This window comes from Pleurodeles waltl, chromosome 1_2 (assembly GCF_031143425.1).
Source record: "Pleurodeles waltl isolate 20211129_DDA chromosome 1_2, aPleWal1.hap1.20221129, whole genome shotgun sequence".
NCBI classification, from domain to species: Eukaryota; Metazoa; Chordata; class Amphibia; order Caudata; family Salamandridae; genus Pleurodeles; species Pleurodeles waltl.
The window spans coordinates 1,332,538,780-1,332,561,755 of NC_090437.1; the positions used below are offsets into that span (position 1 = coordinate 1,332,538,780).

Consider the following 22,976-nt stretch of genomic DNA (forward strand, 5'->3'; position numbering starts at 1 on the left):
ACTCTACTTCCTAGAGAAGAAAGATTCTGTCCAATTGGCCATTGTACGCTGGGAGGTATATAAATCAGTAAAGCGAGATAGGGTACAGACTATTAATGCCTTAAAAAAAGAATGCTGTCAGATGTAGAGGAGCTTAAGACATGACTCCTAAAGCCAGAGGCGCTGAGTATTTACTCACCAGTCCCCTTAACAGTAAGACTGGTTGAAGGCCTGCAAGCTGAATATATAGCGTTGGCTTCTGATGAAGCTTGCAATCTAATGCTAGCTGAGGAAAAGCTGGGAAATTGCTGGCCTGGCTCAGCCGTCTTGAAATGGAGACTCGATGGGCCAATCAAATACAGGAGGAAGAGGGAGAAATCTATGGCACGAATAGGGAAATAGCTGAGGAATTCGCAACATTTTACGGCACCCTCTATGAAGAGATAGACAGCTATCTCAGCGACAAACACTTACCTACTCTCTCTAGTGAACACTGCATGGCCTTGGAAGCAGATATTACCCTCACTGAAGTTCAGGCAGTGGCTATATCCCACATAAACTCGGGCAAAACCCCGGAATCCAGTGGTCTCCATGCCAAATTCTTTAAAATTCTTTAAAAAGCAAGTGGACATTCTGCCTTCCAATTTGCTTAAATCTCACCTCACAGCGAGAGAAGATGGCATCCTTGTAGGAGGCTGGACTGGCTTGTAGTGAGTACCAAGGGGTACTTGCACCTTGCACCAGGCCCAGGTATCCCTTATTAGTGTAAAGGGTGTCTAGCAGCTTAGGCTGATAGATAATGGTAGCTTAGCAGAGCAGCTTAGGCTGAACTAAGAGACGAGTGAAGCTCCTACAGTACCACTAGTGTCATATGCACAATATCATAAGAATACACAATACACAGTTATACTAAAAATAAAGGTTCTTTATTTTTATGACAATATGCCAAAGTATCTCAGTGAGTACCCTCAGTATGAGGATAGCAAATATACACAAGATATATGTACACAATACCAAAATATGCAGTATAGCAATAGAAAACAGTGCAAACAATGTATAGTCACAATAGAATGCAATGGGGGCACATAGGGATAGGGGCAACACAAACCATATACTCTAGAAGTGGAATGCGAACCACAAATGGACCCCAAACCTATGTGACCTTGTAGAGGGTCGCTGGGACTGTAAGAAAACAGTGAGGGTTAGAAAAATAGCCCACCCCAAGACCCTGAAAAGTGGGTGCAAAGTGCACCTAAGTTCCCCAAAGAGCACAGAAGTAGTGATAGGGGAATTCTGCAAGGAAGACCAACACCAGCAATGCAACAACAATGGATTTCCTGACGAGAGTACCTGTGGAACAAGGGGACCAAGTCCAAAAGTCACGGTCAAGTCGGGAGTGGGCAGATGCCCAGGAAATGGCAGCTGTGGGTGCAAAGAAGCTGCCACCGGATGGTAGAAGCTGTGGTTTCTGCAACAACGACAAGGGCCAGAAACTTCCCCTTTGGAGGATGGATGTCCCACGTAGTGAAGAGTCGTGCGGAGGTGTTTCCGTGCAGAAAGACCGCCAACAAGCCTTGCTAGCTGCAAGGGTCGCGGTTAAGGTTTTTGGATGCTGCTGTGGCCCAGGAGGGACCAGGATGTCGCCAATTGCGTGAGGAGATAGAGGGGGCGTCTAGCAAGACAAAGAGCCCACTCAGAAGCAAGCAGCACCCGCAGAAGTGCTGGAACAGGCACTACGAAGTGGAGTGAAACGGAGCTCACCCGCAGTTACACAAGCGGGTCCCACGACACCGGAGGACAACTCAGGAGGTCGTGCAATGCAGGTTAGAGTGCCGGGGACCCAGGCTTGGCTGTGCACAAAGGAAATCCTGGAAGAGTGCACAGGATCCGGAGTAGCTGCAAAACACGCAGTTCCCAGCAATGCAGTCTAGCGTGGGGAGGCAAGGACTTACCTCCACCAAACTTGGACTGAAGAGTCACTGGACTGTGGGAGTCACTTGGACAGCGTTGCTGAGTTCAAGGGACCTCGCTCGTCGTGCTGAGAGGAGACCCAGAGGACCGGTGATGCAGTTCTTTGGTGCCTGCGGTTGCAGGGGGAAGATTCCGTCGACCCACGGGAGATTTCTTCGGAGCTTCTAGTGCAGAGAGGAGGCAGACTACCCCCACAGCATGCACCACCAGGAAAACAGTCGAGAAGGCGGCAGGATCAGCGTTACAAGGTCGCAGTAGTCGTCTTTGCTACTTTGTTGCAGTTTTGCAGGCTTCCAGTGCGGTCAGCAGTCGATTCCTTGGCAGAAGGTGAAGCGAGAGATGCAGAGGAACTCTAATGAGCTCTTGCATTCGTTATCTAAGGAATTCCCCAGAGAAAAGACCCTAAATAGCCAGAAAAGGAGGTTTGGCTACTTAGGAGAGAGGATAGGCTAGCAACACCTGAAGGAGCCTATCAGAAGGAGTCTCTGACGTCACCTGCTGGCACTGGCCACTCAGAGCAGTCCAGTGTGCCAGCAGCACCTCTGTTTCCAAGATGGCAGAGGTCTGGAGCACACTGAAGGAGCTCTGTGCACCTCCCAGGGGAGGTGCAGGTCAGGGGAGTGGTCACTCCCCTTTCCTTTGTCCAGTTTCGCGCCAGAGCAGGGCTGAGGGATCCCTGAACCGGTGCAGACTGGCTTATGCAGAGATGGGCACCATCTGTGCCCATCAAAGCATTTCCAGAGGCTGGGGGAGGCTACTCCTCCCAAGCCCCAACACCTTTTTCCAAAGGGAGAGGGTGTAACAACCTCTCTCTGAGGAAGTCCTTTGTTCTGCCTTCCTGGGCCAGGCCTGGCTGGACCCCAGGAGGGCAGAAACCTGTCTGAGGGGTTGGCAGCAGCAGCAGCAGCTGCAGTGAAACCCCGGGAAAGGTAGTTTGGCAGTACCCGGGTCTGAGCTAGAGACTCGGGGGATCATGGAATTGTCTCCCCAATGCCAGAATGGCATTGGGGTGACAATTCCATGATCTTAGACATGTTACATGGCCATGTTCGGAGTTACCATTGTGACGCTATACATATGTCGTGACATATGTATAGTGCACGCGTGTAATGGTGTCCCCGCACTCACAAAGTCCGGGGAATTTGCCCTGAACAATGTGGGAGCACCTTGGCTAGTGCCAGGGTGCCCACACACTAAGTAACTTAGCACCCAACCTTTACCAGGTAAAGGTTAGACATATAGGTGACTTATAAGTTACTTAAGTGCAGTGGTAAATGGCTGTGAAATAACGTGGACGTTATTTCACTCAGGCTGCACTGGCAGGCCTGTGTAAGAATTGTCAGATCTCCCTATGGGTGGCACAAGAAATGCTGCAGCCCATAGGGATCTCCTGGAACCCCAATACCCTGGGTATCTCAGTACCATATACTAGGGAATTATAAGGGTGTTCCAGTATGCCAATGTAAATTGGTGAATTTGCTCACTAGCCTGTTAGTGAGAATTTGGAAAGAAATGAGAGAGCATAACCACTGAGGTTCTGTATAGCAGAGCCTCAGTGAGACAGTTAGTCATAACACAGGTAACACATTCAGGGCACACTTATGAGCACTGGGGCCCTGGCTGGCAGGGTCCCAGTGACACATACAACTAAAACAACATATATACAGTGAAATATGGGGGTAACATGCCAGGCAAGATGGTACTTTCCTACACAACCCCCCCCCCCCCCCCCCAAACAAAGGACAATAAGACTAGCCATGACCTGATGAGTCTTCATTGTCTAAGTGGAAATATCTGGAGAGTCCATCTGCATTGGAGTGGGTACTCCCAGGTCTATGTTCCACTGTATAGTCCATTCCCTGTAGGGATATGGACCACCTCAAAAATTTAGAGTTTTCACCTTTCATTTGTTTTAGCCAAAGTAGAGGTTTGTGGTCTGTCTGAACAATGAAGTGAGTGCCAAACAGGTATGGCCTCAACTTCTTCAGTGCCCAGACCACAGCAAAGGCCTCCCTCTCTATGGCAGACCAACGCTTTTCTCTAGGGGTCAACCTCCTGCTGATAAAAGCAACAGGTTGATCCTGGCCCTCAGAATTCAGTTGTGATAAGACTGCCCCTACCCCTAATTCAGATGCATCAGTTTGGACAATTAATTTTTTGGAGTAACAGGGGTTTTCAGGACAGGTGCAGAGCACATGGCCTGCTTCAGCTCCTCAAAAGCTTTCTGACAGTTTGCTGTCCATAATACCTTTTTAGGCATTTTCTTAGATGTGAGGTCATTAAGAGGGGCTGCAATGGAGCCATAGTTCTTTATGAACCTCCTGTAGTACCCAGTGAGGCCTAAAAAGGCTTTCACCTGAGTCTGTGTTGTAGGGGGAACCCAATCTATAATAGTTTGGATTTTCCCCTGAAGTGGTGCAATCTGTTCTCCACCTACCAGGTGTCCCAGATAAACCACTTTCCCCTGCCCTATCTGGCACTTTGAAGCCTTGATAGTGAGGCCTGCCTTTTGCAGGGCCTCCAAAACTTTCCATAGGTGGACCAGGTGATCATCCCAGCTGGAGCTAAAGACAGCTATATCATCTAGATATGCTGCACTAAAAGCTTCCAGCTCTTGCAGGACTGTGTTCATTAACCTTTGAAAAGTGGCAGGTGCATTTTTCAATCCAAAAGTCATTACTGTGAACTGGTAATGGCCTCCAATGGTTGAAAATGCAGTTTTTGCTTTTGCATCCTCTGATAACTTGATCTGCCAATACCCTGCAGTCAAATCAAAGGTGCTTAGATACTTGGCAGATGCCAGTGTATCTATTAGCTCATCTGCCCTGGGTATAGGGTGAGCATCAGTTTTGGTTACCTGGTTGAGACCTCTGTAGTCAACACAAAATCTAATTTCCCTTTTACCATCTTTGGAATGAGGTTTTGGTACAAGTACCACAGGAGAGGCCCATGGACTTTCAGAGTGCTCAACCACTCCCAGTTCAAGCATTTTCTGAACCTCTTGTTTTATGCAGTCTCTGACATGGTCAGGCTGCCTATAGATCTTACTTTTGACAGGCAAGCTGTCTCCAGTATCTATAGTGTGCTCACACCAAGAAGTGGTGCCTGGCACAGTAGAAAAGAGTTCAGAAAACTGACCCAGGAGATTTATGCAGTGGTCCTTCTGCTCAGCAGTAAGACAATCTGCCAAAACTACACCTTCCACTAGAGCATCTTGTTCTGTGGAAGAGAAGAGATCAGGGAGAGGGTCACTCTCTTCTTCCTGTCCCTCATCTGTTGCCATGAGCAGGGTGAAATCCGCCCTGTCATAGTAGGGTTTCAGGCGATTGACATGGAGCCCCCTAAGGGGACTCCTGGCAGTGCCTAAGTCAACTAAGTAGGTGACTTCACCCTTTTTCTCAACAATAATGTGGGGTCCACTCCATTTGTCTTGGAGTGCTCTTGGGGCCACAGGCTCCAAGACACACACTTTCTGCCCTGGTTGGTACTGAACCAAAACAGCCTTCTGGTCATGCCATTGCTTTTGGAGCTCTTGGCTGGCCTGAAGGTTTTTACTGGCCTTTTTCATGTACTCAGCCATCCTAGATCTTAGGCCAAGTACATAGTCCACTATGTCTTGCTTTGGAGCTTTTAAAGGTTGTTCCCAACCCTCCTTTACAAGTGTCAGAGGACCTCTTACAGGGTGTCCAAATAGGAGATCAAAGGGGCTGAAGCCCACTCCTTTTTGGGGTACCCCCCTGTAAGCAAAAAGGAGGCAAGGAACAGGACATCCCATCTCCTGCGGAGTTTTTCAGGGAGTCCCATTATCATTCCTTTGAGAGTATTATTAAACCTCTCAACCAGTCCATTTGTTTGTGGATGATAGGGTGTGGTGAACGTCTATGTAACACCACATTTCTTCCACATGGCCTTTAAGTAAGCAGACATGAAATTGCTTCCCCTGTCTGATACCACCTCTTTTGGGAAGCCCACCCTGGAAAAGATTCCCAGGAGGGCCTTTGCCACTGCAGGAGCTGTAGTGGTCCTTAGAGGAATTACTTCAGTATATCTGGTGGCATGGTCCACTACCACCAAGATAAACCTATTGCCTGAAGCAGTAGGAGGGTCAAGGGGGCCAACTATGTCAACCCCTACCCTTTCAAAGGGAACCCCAACCACAGGCAGTGGAATAAGGGGTGCCTTTGGAGTGCCACCTGTCTTGCCACTGGCTTGACAGGTTTCACAGGACTTACAAAATTCCTTTGTGTCCTCTGACATTCTAGGCCAATGAAACAAGGGGACAAGCCTGTCCCAAGTTTTAATTTCCCCCAAATGTCCAGCTAAGGGAATGTTGTGGGCTAGAGTTAGGAGGAACTTTCTGTATTCCTGAGGAATCACCAATCTCCTGGCAGCTCCAGGTTTTGGATCCCTTGCTTCAGTATACAAAAGGTTATCGTCCCAGTAAACTCTGTGAGAGTCACTGACATCCCCATTTGCTTGTTTGACAGCTTGCTGCCTTAGACCCTATAGTGTGGGACAGGTATGCTGTGCCACACTCAGCTCCTCCCTGGCAGGCCCCCCTTCACCCAAAAGCTCAGCAGTGTCCGCTTCCAGCTCCTCTGGTGTAGGTTCTGCACAGGGTGGAAATTCTTCTTCCTCAGAAGTTGAATCCACTGTAGAGGGAGGGATAGTAGGTAGTGTTTTACCTTTAATAACCCTAGCTTTAGGGAGTACTTGGTCCATTCTTCCAGGATCCAAGTCACCCTGTCCTTTTTGCTTTTTGGCCTGAGCCCTGGTTAAAGCAAAAATATGCCATGGAATGCCCAGCATTGCTGCATGAGCCTCCAACTCCACTTCTGCCTAAGCTGATGTCTCTAAATCGTTCCCTAGTAGACAGTCTACAGGTAAATCTGAGGCAACCACAACTTTCTTTGGACCAGTAACCCCCCCCCCCCAGTTGAGATTCACAACAGCCCTGGGGTGGCTAAGAGTGTTGTTATGAGCATCAGTCAATTGGTACTGGTGACCAAGTAAGTGTTGTTCAGGGTGGACCAGTTTCTCTATTACCATTGTAACACTGGCACCTGTGTCCCTGTAGGCCTGAACCTCAACAACATTTATTAGGGGAAGTTGCTTGTACTTATCCATATTAAGGGGACAAGCAACCAAGGTGGCTAAATCAATAGCCCCCTCAGAGACTAACACAGCCTCTGTGGTCTCCCTAACAAGACCAACCCCAACTAAATTACCAAAAGTGAGCCAAGCTACTCCCTTGGATTGGCTATTAGTAGGTTTGCTCCCACCACCACTGCTATTACTAGGGGCACTAGGTGTAGCAGCAGGGGTTGTAGTGGTAGGAGGCTTGGTGCTTTTCTTTGGGCAACTGGGATCAGTTGTCCAATGGCCTTTTATTTTACATAAATAGCACCATGGTTTCTTTTCTTTGTTTTGATTTGAAGAGGATTTGGGCCCACCACCCCCACCAGAGTGTTTTTGTGGGCCTGATGAAGACTCATTTTTAAATTTGTCCCCACCCTTGTCAGAAGACTTACCATCCTTCTTCTTGCCATCCTTGTCTCCCCCTGTATGAACTTTTCTGTTCACCCTTGTTGTGACCCATTTGTCTGCCTTCTTTCCCAATTCTTGGGGAGAGGTCAGATCAGAGTCTACCAGGTACTGGTGTAACAAATCAGACATACAATTATTAAGAATATGCTCTCTCAGGATTAAGTTATACAGGCTTTCATAGTCAGAAACTTTACTGCCATGTAACCACCCCTCCAAGGCCTTCGCTGAATGGTCAACAAAGTCTCCCCAGTCTTGTGAAGACTCCTTTTTGGTTTCTCTGAACTTGATCCTGTACTGTTCAGTGGTTAAGCCATAACCATCAAGAAGTGCATTCTTAAGAACTGTAAATTATTGGCATCACTTTCTTTCACAGTAAGGAGCCTATCCCTACCCTTTCCACTGAAAGATAGCCATAGGACAGCAGCCCACTGCCTTTGAGGGACCCCCTGTACAACACAGGCCCTCTCAAGTGCGGCAAACCACTTGTTAATGTCATCCCCCTCCTTGTAAGGGGGAACTATCTTGTGCAGATTCCTAGAATCATGCTCTTTTACAGGCTGACTATTTGGAATACTGCTGCTGCCACCATGGGGTCCTCACCCCAACCTCTGTCTTTCTTTTTCTAAATCAAAGGACTGCCTATCTAAATCCAGCTGTTGCTTCTTGAGCTTCAGCCTGGATTCTTCCACTCTCAATCTATTGAGCTCCCTTTCTAACACTCTGTCATCAGGGTGGGTGGGTGGGGCATGCCTTGACACAGAAGTATGGTGAGAATGAACAGAGGGAGACCTGTCCCTAACAGATGCACTCTAACATTCTGGCCTACAGAAGTAGCACTCCTACTATGAGAAGTAACACTTTTACTGTGATGTGAATTCACATCAGTACCAGCTATGCTAGGTGGCCTGCTAATGGGCAGGTTGGGAAGGTTCCCTTCTAAATCTTTTGCTAGGGGTGCCCCAGGGTCAGATTGGGAACCATCAGCTAATTTCTCAACAGAAGTGCCAACTAAGGTCTTATCTTCTTCAGTGAGCATATTAACCAATAGTTCTCTAGAGGGATTCTTCCCTACCCCTAAACCTCTTTCAATGCAGAGACTCCTTGCTCCTTTCCAGCTAAGGTGATCATAAGCAAGTTTGGACATATCAACAGTTTGGCCTGTACCAGACATTATAGAAAGTGTTTAAGGGACAGAAAAAGAAAGAAAATGTTTTTAGAACTTTTTAAAGAACAGAAAAAAACTTTTAAAACTTTTTAAGAACTTTTAAAAAGTTTTTAGAGGTACTTTTCAGCACTTAGCAAAGAAGTGAGAGAAGAAAAGCAAAACTCTTTGGTTAGGTGTACATACACTGAACTTGTTTTGTATATTTTTCTCTTATGAAAAGTACAATATGACAAAGTGGTAAGTAGTTGCAAAGTACTTATCCCACCGCTGCACAACCAATGTAGGAGGATGGACTGGCTTGTAGTGGGTACCAAGAGGTACTTACACCTTGCACCAGGCCCAGGTATCCTTTATTAGTGTAGAGGGGTGTCTAGCAGCTTAGGCTGATAGAAAAGGTAGCTTAGCAGAGCAGCTTAGGCTGAACTAGGAGACGAGTGAAGCTCCTACAGTACCACTAGTGTCAGATGCACAATATCATAAGAAAACACAATACACAGTTATACTAAAAATAAAGGTACTTTATTTTTATGACAATATGCCAAAGTATCTCAGTGAGTACCCTCAGTATGAGGATAGCAAATATACACAAGATATATGTACACAATACCAAAATATGCAGTAATAGCAATAGAAAACAGTGCAAACAATGTATAGTCACAATAGAATGCAATGGGGGTACACAGGGATAGGAGCAACACAAACCATATACTCTAGAAGTGGAATGCGAACCACGAATGGACCCCAAACCTATGTGACCTTGTAGAGGGTCGCTGGGTCTGTAAGAAAACAGTGAGGGTTAGAAAAATAGCCCACCCCAAGACCCTGAAAAGTGGGTGCAAAGTGCACCTAAGTTCCCCAAAGAGCACAGAAGTAGTGATAGGGGAATTCTGCAAGGAAGACCAACACCAGCAATGCAACAACGATGGATTTCCTGACGAGAGTACCTGTGGAACAAGGGGACCAAGTCCAAAAGTCACGATCAAGTCGGGAGTGGGCAGATGCCCAGGAAATGGCAGCTGTGGGTGCAAAGAAGCTGCCACCGGATGGTAGAAGCTGTGGTTTCTGCAAGAACAACAAGGGCTGGAAACTTCCCCTTTGGAGGATGGATGTCCCACGTCGTGAAGAGTCGTGCAGAGGTGTTTCCGTGCAGAAAGACCGCCAGCAAGCCTTGCTAGCTGCAAGGGTCGTGGGTAGGGTTTTTGGATGCTGCTGTGGCCCAGGAGGGACCAGGATGTCGCCAATTGCGTGAGGAGACAGAGGGGGTGTCCAGCAAGACAAAGAGCCCACTCAGAAGCAAGCAGCACCCGCAGAAGTGCCAGAACAGGCACTACGAAGTGGATTGAACCGGAGCTCACCCGCAGTTACACAAGAGGGACCCACGACGCCAGAGGACAACTCAGGAGGTCATGCAATGCAGGTTAGAGTGCCGGGGACCCAGGCTTAGCTGTGCACAAAGGAAATCCTGGAAGAGTGCACAGGAGCCGGAGTAGCTGCAAAACACGCGGTTCCCAGCAATGCAGTCTAGCGTGGGGAGGCAAGGACTTACCTCCATCAAACTTGGACTGAAGAGTCACTGGACTGTGGGAGTCACTTGGACAGAGTTGCTGAGTTCAAGGGACCTCGCTCGTCGTGCTGAGAGGAGACCCAGAGGACCGGTGATGCAGTTCTTTGGTGCCTGCGGTTGCAGGGGGAAGATTCCGTCGACCAACTGGAGATTTCCTCGGAGCTTCTAGTGCAGAGAGGAGGCAGACTACCCCACAGCATGCACCACCAGGAAAACAGTCGAGTACGCGGCAGGATCAGCATTACAAGGTCTCAGTAGTCGTCTTTGCTACTTTGTTGCAGTTTTGCAGGCTTCCAGCGCGGTCAGCAGTCGATTCCTTGGCAGAAGGTGAAGAGAGAGATGCAGAGGAACTCTGATGAGCTCTTACATTTGTTGTCTAAGGAATTCCCCAGAGCAGAGACCCTAAATAGCCAGAAAAGGAGGTTTGGCTACTTAGGAGAGAGGATAGGCTAGCAACACCTGAAGGAGCCTATCAGAAGGAGTCTCTGACGTCACCTGCTGGCACTGGCCACTCAGAGCAGTCCAGTGTGCCAGCATCACCTCTTTTTCCAAGATGGCAGAGGTCTGGAGCACACTGGAGGAGCTCTGGGCACCTCCCAGGGGAGGTGCAGGTCAGGGGAGTGGTCACTCCCCTTTCCTTTGTCCAGTTTCGTGCCAGAGCAGGGCTGAGGGATCCCTGAACCGGTGCAGACTGGCCTATGCAGAGATGGGCACCATCTGAGCCCATCAAAGCATTTCCAGAGGCTGGGGGAGGCTACTCCTCCCAAGCCCTAACACCTTTTTCCAAAGGGAGAGGGTGTAACACCCTCTCTCTGAGGAAGTCCTTTGTTCTGCCTTCCTGGGCCAAGCCAGGCTGGACCCCAGGAGGGCAGAAACCTGTCTGAGGGGTTGGCAGCAGCAGCAGCTGCAGTGAAACCCCGGGAAAGGTAGTTTGGCAGTACCCGGGTCTGAGCTAGAGACTCGGGGGATCATGGAATTGTCTCCCCAATGCCAGAATGGCATTGCGGTGACAATTCCATGATCTTAGACATGTTACATGGCCATGTTTGGAGTTACCATTGTGACGCTATACATATGTCGTGACATATGTATAGTGCAAGCATGTAATAGTGTCCTCGCACTCACAAAGTCCGGGGAATTTGCCCTGAACAATGTGGGAGCACCTTGGCTAGTGCCAGGGTGCCCACACACTAAGTCACTTAGCACCCAACCTTTACCAGGTAAAGGTTAGACATATAGGTGACTTATAAGTCACTTAAGTGCAGTGGTAAATGGCTGTGCAATAACGTGGACGTTATTTCACTCAGGCTGCACTGGCAGGCCTGTGTAAGAATTGTCAGATCTCCCTATGGGTGGCACAAGAAATGCTGCAGCCCATAGGGATCTCCTGGAACCCCAATACCCTGGGTACCTCAGTACCATATACTAGGGAATTATAAGGGTGTTCCAGTATGCCAATGTAAATTGGTGAATTTGCTCACTAGCCTGTTAGTGACAATTTGTAAAGAGAGAGCATAACCACTGAGGTTCTGGTTAGCAGAGCCTCAGTGAGACAGTTAGGCATCACACAGGGTACACATACATTTAGGCCACAAACTTATGAGCACTGGGGTCCTGGCTAGCAGGGTCCCAGTGATACATAACAACCACACTTACAACATAGGGTTTTCACTATGAACACTGGGCCCTGGCTAGCAGGATCCCAGTGAGACAGTGAAAATACCCTGATATATACTCACAAATAGGCCAAAAGTGGGGTTAACACGGCTAGAAAGAGGCTACTTTCTCACACTCTTCAGTTACAACATGCAAACATGTCCCGCTGGAAGAATATGACCTCCAAAAAGTAACTAATCCCAAAAGTAGACATCTTCACCGGGTGAAGGTGCCAAATGTATCAGAGGGGGATACTTCTGGCATTGCCAATGCCAATAAACCTAGCTTTAAAGGAATGTTGCATGGTAATGTGACGCATTACAAGTAAATAACATGGGAAATCATATGTTTTGTGAGGAAGGAAAGAACTGTAAAGTAATATAGGTGCAGGTTAAAAGGTCATATGACAGGTGCACTGTCAAGCCAGACTTAAAAATCCATGCAGGTTAATGACTGCCCTCGTGCTGCTGCCACCGACGGTTCTTCCATGAAAGTGAAAGACAATTTTCTCCCACTCAGAGTTTTCCTGCCAAAAGTAAACAGCTTCATCCAGTGGCTAAGGGGTGTTGTGGAGCCCTCTTCGGAAAAAAACAAGATAAATTATCTAGTTATCTAAGACACATTAATAGCATCCCACCCAATGTCCCGTGATTGCCCCTTAAAGTTCAAGCTTAGGCAGCTGGATAAATAAACAACATGATCACAGCTGCTGCAGGGCTAGCACTTTTTTGTGGATGCGCTCAACTTCTGTCCAATCAAAACATGTACTCCTGATTCCGAAGGTGTGGGCGGAGCCAAAGCCCCTCTCTAGTGATGCTCACATAATTGGCTGGCGACAGCAGCGCTGTCAAGCCAGACCATGAAAAGCACAGTTGCTTCTTAAAGCCATTCGAGGTGGACACTGGATGCATTACAGTGAATATGTTGCCCGGCCTCTGATAGCGCCTCCTCCCCCTAACCTCCTGCGCATCCCCCCACCTGTGGGCTAGCGCCAGGAAGCAAAAGGATTCCTCGTTCCTTGCGTCCCTGGATGAATGAAGGAGGAACCCTGGGTTTGCAGGGCATAGCTTCTGCATTGCTTCTGTTTCCAATCAAGGGGACGTGAAAACATCAGAATTGCCCCCAATTTTCATCCACTTTCTATGGATGGAAAAGGAAACATTACACTCAGGCCTATTTAGCAGTGATTAAGAAATAATGGGTGAACTGGATATCTGGATTTGACTTTCCTAAAAAGTTATTTTTTGCATAATTGAATATCGATTAATTTTTAGAACAATAATGTGAACTACATTTTAATAGGAAAGAGGTTTGGATTTTCCTTCCAGATTAAGCGCTGCTTGATTTGAGGTTTCGGAATTTTAAAATGTGATAGGAAAGGTTTGGTCTTTTTTATTCAATGTGCAGCGGCGGCAAATGTTATATTCAAGTTGCTATTATGAAGGGATCAATGTTCATGTAGCTATTGCAGTAGATAAAGAATAGATATTCATTTTCTTGTGTGTGATAATCCTGGTAAATTCATGTTTCTGGGCGCTACATCCTATGCTTACAGGCTACATATCTGAAGATTCTGAGGTGGTTAATAGATCTGAGGATGTTTTAAAGATTTGGATTGAAATTGCATTTATGTTGTGCTTACTACTGCCCTGACGATTCTGGCTGGTCGTGTGGTTCGTTATTCTTTGGTTTGGTGTCTTTTTAAAATCTGAAGTTTCTTGAATCACTGCCGGCTGGTGTGTGAGGTGTGTGTTGATTAGATTTGACAAAAATGCATTCACAAACGATTGGAATGATCAGGGAAGGCGTTCACTGCATACCCTTAGATCGCAGCCAAGAGGCCACGAAGCGTATGGGTATAGGTGGCTCCAAGAGGGATGGGAAGTCGAATATCTTTCCAAAGATAGGTTTTAGGTGTCAATTAGTGTTTAAAGCGAATGAACTTTTCTGTTAGGGTACTCGCCCCAGATTTCAATCAGTAAAACGGTGTACCCCAGGTGGAAAGATTATGAAAATATTTATAGAGAAGTACTTCTGGAAACCCTTCTCTCCCTGCAGTTCTCTTCTGCTTGTATCGCAGGTGCAGTTGGAAATGCAATCCTTCTAAATACTTGACATCATCCATAAATGTTTTTTGTTAATTTATCGATTTTACGTTAATCTGTGTCATTGTTTTGAAGATGTTGTATGATAGGTATATTCTTATTTGCAAAGAAATGCTGAGAGCTAAAACTCGGAAAAAAACCTCGCCAGTGTTTGGTTGAAAAGAAAGATTCTCTGCTCTCCACTAAGGGTTTTCACAAAGTCCACCCCTCTGGCTCCACCCCTGTCAGGTGCTTGTCTGGTCTCTCGCTGAAAGTTTACAAACTATAACCCCTGGGCTGCTGGTCCATTGTCAGGGCAGAGAAGGTTTCTGCTGTTGCTGGTTGAACCAAGAATCAGTCCCATGTTTAGAGTTTTTGGAGCCCTGGGCTAGACATATTTTGGAGCTACCAATTCATATCAACTTTGAGTTTATCAAACATGTTTAACTAATTAAAGCCCTAGTGATGCCAAATAATAGTGAATTTTGTCTTAAACTTTGAAAACCGGGGCATACAAAACCGGGCAAAAGTTCAAATGCCTGACGTGACTTTATCAAAGCTTAAAAAAGCTTTGGTAAAACCATTTCTTTTTGTGCTCGGAACTCGATTCTGTTTTTTATTGTAACAAAAACTTCATTGGAATTCAGGGTCGAACCAGCAATACTCCTTACATTGCAGGAACGACATGGTACATCTGTAGTGGACTAGTGCATCCCATCAACATAAGACATAAACGAAGATAATTTGAAATTGTGGCTTTCATTGCAGGATATTTGTAATCAGACATGAAAACATCTTCCCAACTGTATTTCACTGCAAAATTGAAAATCAAAACACTGGCCTGATGATCTTCATGTTCCCTACATTTTCTCCCCGGTGTCCCCCCGTCTCTATATGAACATCTCTGTGACCAGGGACTGATCTCATGCTTTGCTGAATGAATGAAGTGAGAGGGACATGTGAGACAGGAGCAGGGCAGAGTACAATAAAGCGAAAGGGCTGATGTAGAGGGAGAAATGAGGTAGAAGAAGAGATGAGGCAGAGAGATAGGCGAGTTAGGGAGAGACGTAAAGAAGGAACGGAGAGATAGTCAAACAATCAATCAAGCGCTGCAAACCACCTGTGAAGGTCTCAAGGTGCTGGAGTTGCAAACTGCTTCATGGTCATCTGACCACCAGACAGGTTTTGAGTCCTTTCCTGAATTCCCAGATTGATGAGGCGGTCCTGAGGGGCAGAGGAAGGTTGTTCCAAGCTTTGGCGACCAGGTGTGAGGGGGCGCATCCTCCACTGTTGCTTCATCGGATCTGGGGAACCTGCGAGGAAGAGGGAGGCGGATTGTAGGTGTCTGGTCGGTTGCTGGGAGGTCATGTGTTTGTTGATGTAAGCGGGTCCTTCGTTGTGCAGGGCTTTGTGTGGCTCAACATCTGGAATTGCCATCTCTTCTGGATCGGGAGTAAGTGTAGCTCCTTCAGGTGGGGTGTGATGTGGATCCGTCTGGGGAGGTCGAGGATGAGTCTTGCCGCTGCGTTTTGTATCATCTGTAGCCAGAATGACAGATGCAGACATCTAGGACAAGGAAGGTGCAGGTATAGATTTCTAGACAGATAGTTGAGGCTTTAGAGTGAGCTAGAGAAAGTGAGAGAGGAAAATAATTTAGAAAGAGGGAGAGAGAAGAGGTACAGTTAGGAGTGAAGTGAAAAGAGAAGTAAGGTAGAAGAAAGGCGAGTTTGAGAGTAGTGGAGGTACAGAGCGACAGAGGTAGGCAGGGAAAGACATGAGGTGGTGAGAGAAGTAGAGAGAAGTACAATGTATGGAGGGAGCAGAGATGCAGAGGGGCAGAGAAGAGATGCAGAGGGGCAGTGAAGAGATGCAGAGGGGCAGAGGAGAGATGCAGAGGGGCAGTGAGATGCAGAGGGGCAGAGCAGAGATGCAGAGGGGCAGAGAAGAGATGCAGAGAGGCAGAGCACAGATGCAGAGGGGTAGAAAAGAGATGCAGAGGGGTAGAAAAGAGATGCAGAGAAGAGATGCAGAAAAGCAGAGCAGAGATGCAGAGGGGCAGTGAAGAGATGCAGAGGGGCAGTGAAGAGATGCAGCGGGGCAGAGCAGAGACGCAGAGGGGCAGTGAAGAGACGCAGAGGGGTAGAGAAGAGACGCAGAGTGGCAGAGAAGGGATGCAGAGGGGCAGTGAAAATATGCAGAGGGGTAGAGAAGAGATGCAGAGGGGCAGAGCAGAGACGCAGAGGGGCAGAGAAGAGACTCAGGGGCAGTGAAGAGACGCAGAGGGGCAGAGAAGAGGCGCAGAGGGGCAGCAAAGAGAGGCAGAGGGGCAGAGCAGAGACGCAGAGGGGCGGAGCAGAGACGCAGAGGGGCAGAGCAGAGACGCAGAGGGGCAGAGCAGAGACGCAGAGGGGCAGAGAAGAGACGCAGAGGGGCAGAGAAGAGACGCAGAGGGGCAGTGAAGAGACGCAGAGGGGCAGTGAAGAGACGCAGAGGGGCAGTGAAGAGATGCAGAGGGGCAGAGCAGAGATGCAGAGGGGCAGAGCAGAGATGCAGAGGGGCAGAGCAGAGATGCAGAGGGGCAGAGAAGAGATGCAGAGGGGCAGTGAAGAGATGCAGAGGGCCGTGAAGAGATGCAGAGGGCCGTGAAGAGATGCAGAGGGCCGTGAAGAGATGCAGAGGGGCAGAGCAGAGATGCAGAGGGCAGTGAAGAGATGCAGAGGGCAGTGAAGAGATGCAGAGGGCAGTGAAGAGATGCAGAGGGGCAGAGGAGAGATGCAGAGGAGGAGAGATGCAGAGGGGAAGAGAAGAGATGCAGAGGAGAGATGCAGGGGCAGAGAAGAGATGCAGGGGCAGAGAAGAGATGCAGAGGGCAGTGAAGAGAGGCAGAGGGGCAGAGGAGAGATGCAGAGGGGCAGTGAAGAGATGCAGAGGGGCAGTGAAGAGATGCAGAGGGGCAGAGCAGAGATGCAGAGGGGCAGAGCAGAGATGCAGAGGGGCAGAGCAGAGATGCAGAGGGGCAGAGCAGAGATGCAGCAAGGCAGGCCGTGTAAACAGAGTCGTGAGGTAGGCAGAGAGGGTCGAAGGGTAGAGAGAGACAGGAGGTGTACGCAGGGAAGAGGTGAAGAAGAGATGTGAGCTACAGCAGGCGTGTCGAGGTTGATGCCGAGGTAGAGAGAGGGAGAGGGTGAGTTAGAGAGTTGTGAGGTAGGGAGAGGGATAACTGCAGGTGGAGTCCAGAGGTGTAGGGGCAGAAGAGCTAATGGCACAGAAAAGAGACTGAGGGAGGTAGCGTGAATGGAGCCAGGTGGTGAGAGAGCTGAGGTAACGTCAACAGCATTAAAGAGAAGGGGAAGTGAAGAAGCGAGGTAGTGAATGAATGGTGAGGTAAATTGAGATGTCCGGTACTCAAATAGAGAGAGAGATGAGCTGGCAAGAGAGATGTGGGGTAGAAACAAGTGTGTTGAGAGACATGAATACTCACAGGTGTGGTAGAGATAACTGAAATACAAAGAAGCAGAAGGCACACAGAAGTGGAGGTAGAGAGAAAAAGAGAAATACAGCGAGATGGTTGGAGTAGAAAAGTTTAAGAGCGATACATAAGACGGAAAGATTATTTTTAGGTCTAGTTGTGGCATCCTCACGTAATAAAAAAAGTCCTACATCAAAATACGTGAATGTATTCATTTATAAATAAAGGGTCTTCCCTCTTCATCCATTGGTCTGTTCAACTGTCATTCACGTTGTGCTTCTACCCGCCACCTGTATAACGCAGGGCAATGGGACAGCCCACTCTTGCCTGTGGGGGGAGGCACTGTGCCTCATCCTGCGTCTGATCACATGTGCGCATCCGCCTTATAAAGAAGTGCACTTCAGTGAAGGGGCTGGCGGACCAATACCTTACCCTGCAAATACTTTCTCCTTTTCATTTGGTATCCTTTTATTATTTATGTTTAGTTATGTCCTTGTGTGTTTAAACTATTTAATCTGACTGTTGACAAAAGGTATGTTTTCAGTCTGCTCATCCCGACGTTGCCATATATGCATGTTTGAGGCCTCACGCATCTATAAGCCGCAGAACCTCCAGCGCAGCGAGTTAGCGCACCAGTTTTGGGGTTCTGTGACTGGCAAGTCCCAGGTTTGATTCCTAATGCAGGTTCCATTCCACCAAGAAGCCCCACCCCGAGATTGACGACCAATCAGTCGACCGCATTATTGCCTGTTAATTACTGTACCAGGAATCAAAAGAAAACTGTTCTTGTTCGCACCCCGCAGGGAGCCGTTCTCATGAGATGACTGAGCTACACCCAAGCAGGAAGCCAACAGGCCTAAAGAAGTGGCAAAACGTTGGTGCAATAGGTTGGCAGCAAATGGTGACTCTGCAAACTGTACAGTCAGTCCTTCAAGCTCCAGAATGCGTGGAGTGTGTGGCTGATGGGCAATGACCTGCAAAGAGGCCACTCCCACGGAAACAGAAATTGTGCCTGGTCAGACATATATCTGACTGCGCTCTACAGTTCTCGCGCTAAGGCGTTCCTTGTGCTCGCCGCTGCCTGGAATATCAGCGACACTGGACCTATGACCTCTTAACTGATACAGACTGAGGTGAAGATCTAGAGTGGACCTCATTGTCGGGAGCTTGCAGAGCACCGCTTGCAGGCCTACTATGACTCTTTGATGATGGTACACCTCCCCAGCCCACATGAAGTCCTGAAGAAGCGTCTGTGATGCGAAACACGTGTTGGCTGTGGCTGTTACTTGTTTTGCTCTACGATGATGTAATTAAGGAACAGTCATTCCTGTTTGGAAAGATAATAAAGGACTTTGGATATGCTTTACTCGTCCAGTCTTGGCCACTCGGATCACAAGTGGCTCTCAGATCACACGGAACTGTTTCTCCAAATGGACACATATTTGGTTAAGGGACCAGAGATCTGGGACTGCTGCCCCCGGGCACTTTCCTGATACCCTTAAAACTGACGTAAGACATGAATTATATGTTCATGCTTCACATAGCTGAGCTATCTCTCAGTCTGCCCATAGTTGAGGAGCCACACACCTGAGCAATCCCTTGAATGACAATGCTGCATCAAGAGCCACGATGTGTCATCTCTGCTCAATTTCTTCTAAAGTTTGCCACTAGCCATGCCTTTAATACCGGAGGGCACCAATTAAACATACTGAAAACCTATACAAGAAATATGTGTGTCGAGTTGTTACTTATAAAGTGCAGCAAATGCCCTTACACATTTTGGTGCTGAATACATTGATTAACAACATCAGGAAAGATCTGAAGATAAAAAGTAAATGACTTTCAAGACAGGGAGCAGTCCTGAGAGAAGAAGGAACAAAAGTCAAGGACCATGACGGAGCCATAGCATGGTGGGTACAGCCAGGGGAAAGTACAGTGGCTCCCACATGCAGGAAGGAAAGCCCATCCGCGTCAAATCATTTGTGTTTTGTTCGGAGAAAACAAACTCCAGCTTTGAGATTAATTCTCTCGAAACAGAGTAAAATGCAGAGCCGGTGCTTTGGAAATGGTGCAGTGCTCTGAAGGAACGAGAACAGGCTTTGGACGGTTGGAACATTAATTAGCATCACTGATCAAAACTGATGAGAGGATATATAACTTTTTTATTCAGTTTCTGATTGAGTGGTGCCTGATGTTGTGACTGGATTCAAAGCACTATGGGCCTCTCAAGGCGGAGAAAAGTGCTATACAAATGACAATACAATATAATATCACTGCCTCCCTCTATTAAACTTGATGAAACATGTATTTTGTGTCACTCCTTGAAGATAAAGTGTGGTGAAGAACCCTTGCTGGGTAGATGTGGTGGGGCCTGGTATCTGGGCCTTTCATCCCAACCATGGCCCCGATTGCAAGTTGCACGGTGGTAGTGGGGTGAAAATTCCACAGCAGTGAAGGCCAGTGTGGTAACAACCCATCAATACCATGCAATGTGAGTTAAAGCCCAGGGAAGGGAAAACACTGCTTTGTTCCAGGTTAACAAGGCGCTATTCTGCATGACATTCCCTTTTCCATTGGGTTTAATGCACACATGTATTACCTGCTCTGGTGGTGCAATGGTAAACGTGAGCAGGCGGCTTGTGTAAGGCGGGGTGTGTGGAGGGGGTGAGGATGGAGTGAAGAATGTCACCTGGCAGAGTAGGGGATGTAACGCTCCCCCCTTGCCTTGTCTGAGGCTCAGCAGAGGTTAGAGAGTTGGTCCAGGCTACAATATCTCCTTTTCCACACTGGTTGCATCTGCAGGTTCATTCGTTGCTCCTGCGCCCAGGAAATCTGGGTACAGGAATAACAGACCTCTAGGAATTGTCCAGAGCTGCCCTCCACACTATGCACAGTCCCCACTCAGGGCCCATGTCTGCTATGGGCACCTTGGAAGTGGCTTGCTTAGGCAGTGAGAACATGGCACCATCAGGCACCAGCAGTGAAGAAGCACACAAAGTCTCCTCTGCCTGGAACTGGCTTTTGGATGAGCTCAGTGGTGGAAGTGAGCCGGATGTACTGGAGACAATGATCCCAATCAATGTTGTATTTTACAATAACAGTTCCCATGGCTTTTGTTAAAAAGCAAATCTTGCGGTCCAGATAATGCCACCCTTTAGGTGCCATTGGCTGAAAGAGAAGATGGTCTCCAGTTATGTGAGCCCAGGGGGGAAGCAGACATGAAAGAAGGAACAAGCCTGTTCAGCAGGGTTCCTGCCACCCGAAAGAAAAGTAAATGTGTGCAATCGGTCACTCAATCTAGAGGCTGCTTGGGAGCCTGTATTTGGCTTTAACTGATGGAGTCATGGTGACAAAGAAGTATTCTTTATGCCAGGCAATGTGAGGCTGTCATCCACAGAGTTCTGTAGTGCGTCCTCTGAATGTAAACTAGAAAAATGTTTGCACTAGGTTGGTCTGATTGTGTATCACAAAAAATATACATTTTGCTCTTGCAATGTGCTGCAAGCGTGACGCAAGCCCAAAATTTGATTTATCAAGCCACGCAAGGCCACCTTGCATGACCCTAAGTGGCTTCATAAATCTGGAGTAACGCAGCACAAATCTCTCTGTTGAGTTACTCTGTCAGAGGGAGGCATTCCATGGGTGTTGCATGGGTGTTCCCACCTAATAGCTATGGTTTTTTACGCATTCCCAGATTTACTGGAAGTGGTAGACCTGGGGGTGCGCCAAAACTGCTACGCCTCCCCAGTAAGGCGCAACAAGGAGAAATCTCTTTATTTCTCCTTGTTTTTTTCTCCTATGTGTGCTGCATTCCGCAGCATACCTAGAAAGAGGAAAATGGCTCTGGCGATTGCTTTTTGTGCAGGACGGTGTCCCTTCCTGCACAAAAACAATCCTGCCTATGACACAGGCATCTTTCAACCAAGATGCAAGAGTGACTGCATTGGCACTAGTCTTCCAAAAAAAGCGCCAGCACAGGGACAAAGGTAGAAATACAGTGTATTCTTTTAAATACGGCGCATTCCTGCACTTTCCCTGTGACACAACGCAGCGCTACAAAGTGACTTCCTGCACTGCGCCACAAAGTCATAGATATGCTCTTCAACCCCTTTGCACATTTCGTAGTAGCCTAACTTATACTTTGGGCAGCGGCATTATAAAATAATGACTTGCATACTCACAGTGTCTGCAGTCGTAGGCAGCGACCACACAGCACTAAAACTACACATCACTATTCTGCAGTGAACCAACCAGGATTTAGTTCTGTGACCACCTGCTTACGCACACAGACACTGCATTTCCCATCAATTACTTTAAGTTATATTTTTAACTGTGTCCGCGCTATATTTTATATATATTTTCCTGAAGATAAAAGGGCAATAAAATAGTTGCCAAGTATGTTGTTAGTTTTTAGCACATGTTTGAGCTGCCCCCAAACTCTCCACCCACCGCACCCCTACATTGGACTTAGGATCACAGGTCTCATAGTCTTTCTTGCACTTCAGCCTTTGAATGACCTACAACATACTAAGCAAGAGGCTGTCAGTGAGGTTCCTCCCTTGTGGCATCTCTGCAACCACCAGGTGGAGGATTGTGTATGTCCTGGAAGCTGCTTCAGCCTGGTCTAAGACACATGCCGGTGCAGGGAGCTGAAGCCCTGGTAGCCCAATGGAGGTTGCGCGCCTGGTCCCGAGTGTGAGTGTGAGTGTGAGTTTGAGTGCACACCTCTGTTAAGGGGGCGACATTCCACATAAGCTGGCAGAAGACCGCATCTTTTCCTTCTTTCTTTCTCAACTCTCTCTCTTTTCCCTTTTCCTCTTGTCCTGTCCTGGCAGCAGATGAGGTCCCAGCCCCACCACCTCCGGTTGAGTGCACACCCACATGCGATCTGAGTGCTGATTTGCGCTGCATTGCATTACTCTCGATTTATCAAGCCACTCAGTGCCACTCAAATTGGCTTTGCAATGCATGATAAATTGCGTTTCAAGGGTTGCGTCCCTTTTGCATACAGTTGCGCGGTGCAAAAGTGATGCAGCCTTTTAATAAACTTGCTCCTGAATGTCTGAATGAAGAGCAGCAGGAGGGCAGCTCAGCCATAATAAGCTGCAAAATGATTACCCTATTCCTGAGGCCACTTCTGCTGACAACTGACCAGATGTGGAGGCGAGCAGCCAGCAGCAACAGAGGAAAGATTGCCACACCTACTCAGCACTTCTAGTTTGTGAGGCTGCTGCTTTGGGTGGGGGTAAGGTGGTGGGAAGGCAGATGATGCATGATTTTTAGACGTAAATCAGAGTGAACACTCATATCGTGCCTCACTCAAGTAATCAAGAGGGAAGAATATCTTAATCTTACAGACTCTTCTGATTCTTCACCTCAGGCTTCCTTTTTGCAGAAAACCCAGTGATGTCACCACACTCACTCTGAGGGAGGTCCACCAAAGTGCACCTAAGCCAGGTAAGAATGAGCCAACTATTGCAACCTTTCAAAGAGTTTTTGGTGCACAGTAAGGAGGCTACATCACAACAGAAGACCAATGAA

At 47.7% G+C, this 22,976-nt stretch overlaps 1 protein-coding gene across 4 annotated transcripts in view; it reads left to right on the plus strand.

Moving 5' to 3' along the window:
- Positions 1 to 22,976, plus strand: part of LOC138251655 (sialic acid-binding Ig-like lectin 13) — a 224,115-nt gene that overhangs the window by 172,728 nt on the left and 28,411 nt on the right. For 2 of the 4 annotated variants that reach the window (XM_069205666.1, XM_069205669.1), the window contains one exon: positions 22,816 to 22,892. In XM_069205666.1, the coding sequence (XP_069061767.1) occupies positions 22,816 to 22,892 (77 nt within the window). The remainder of the gene's footprint in view (positions 1 to 22,815; positions 22,893 to 22,976) is intronic. The other 2 variants (XM_069205667.1, XM_069205670.1) reach the window with 1 other exon arrangement.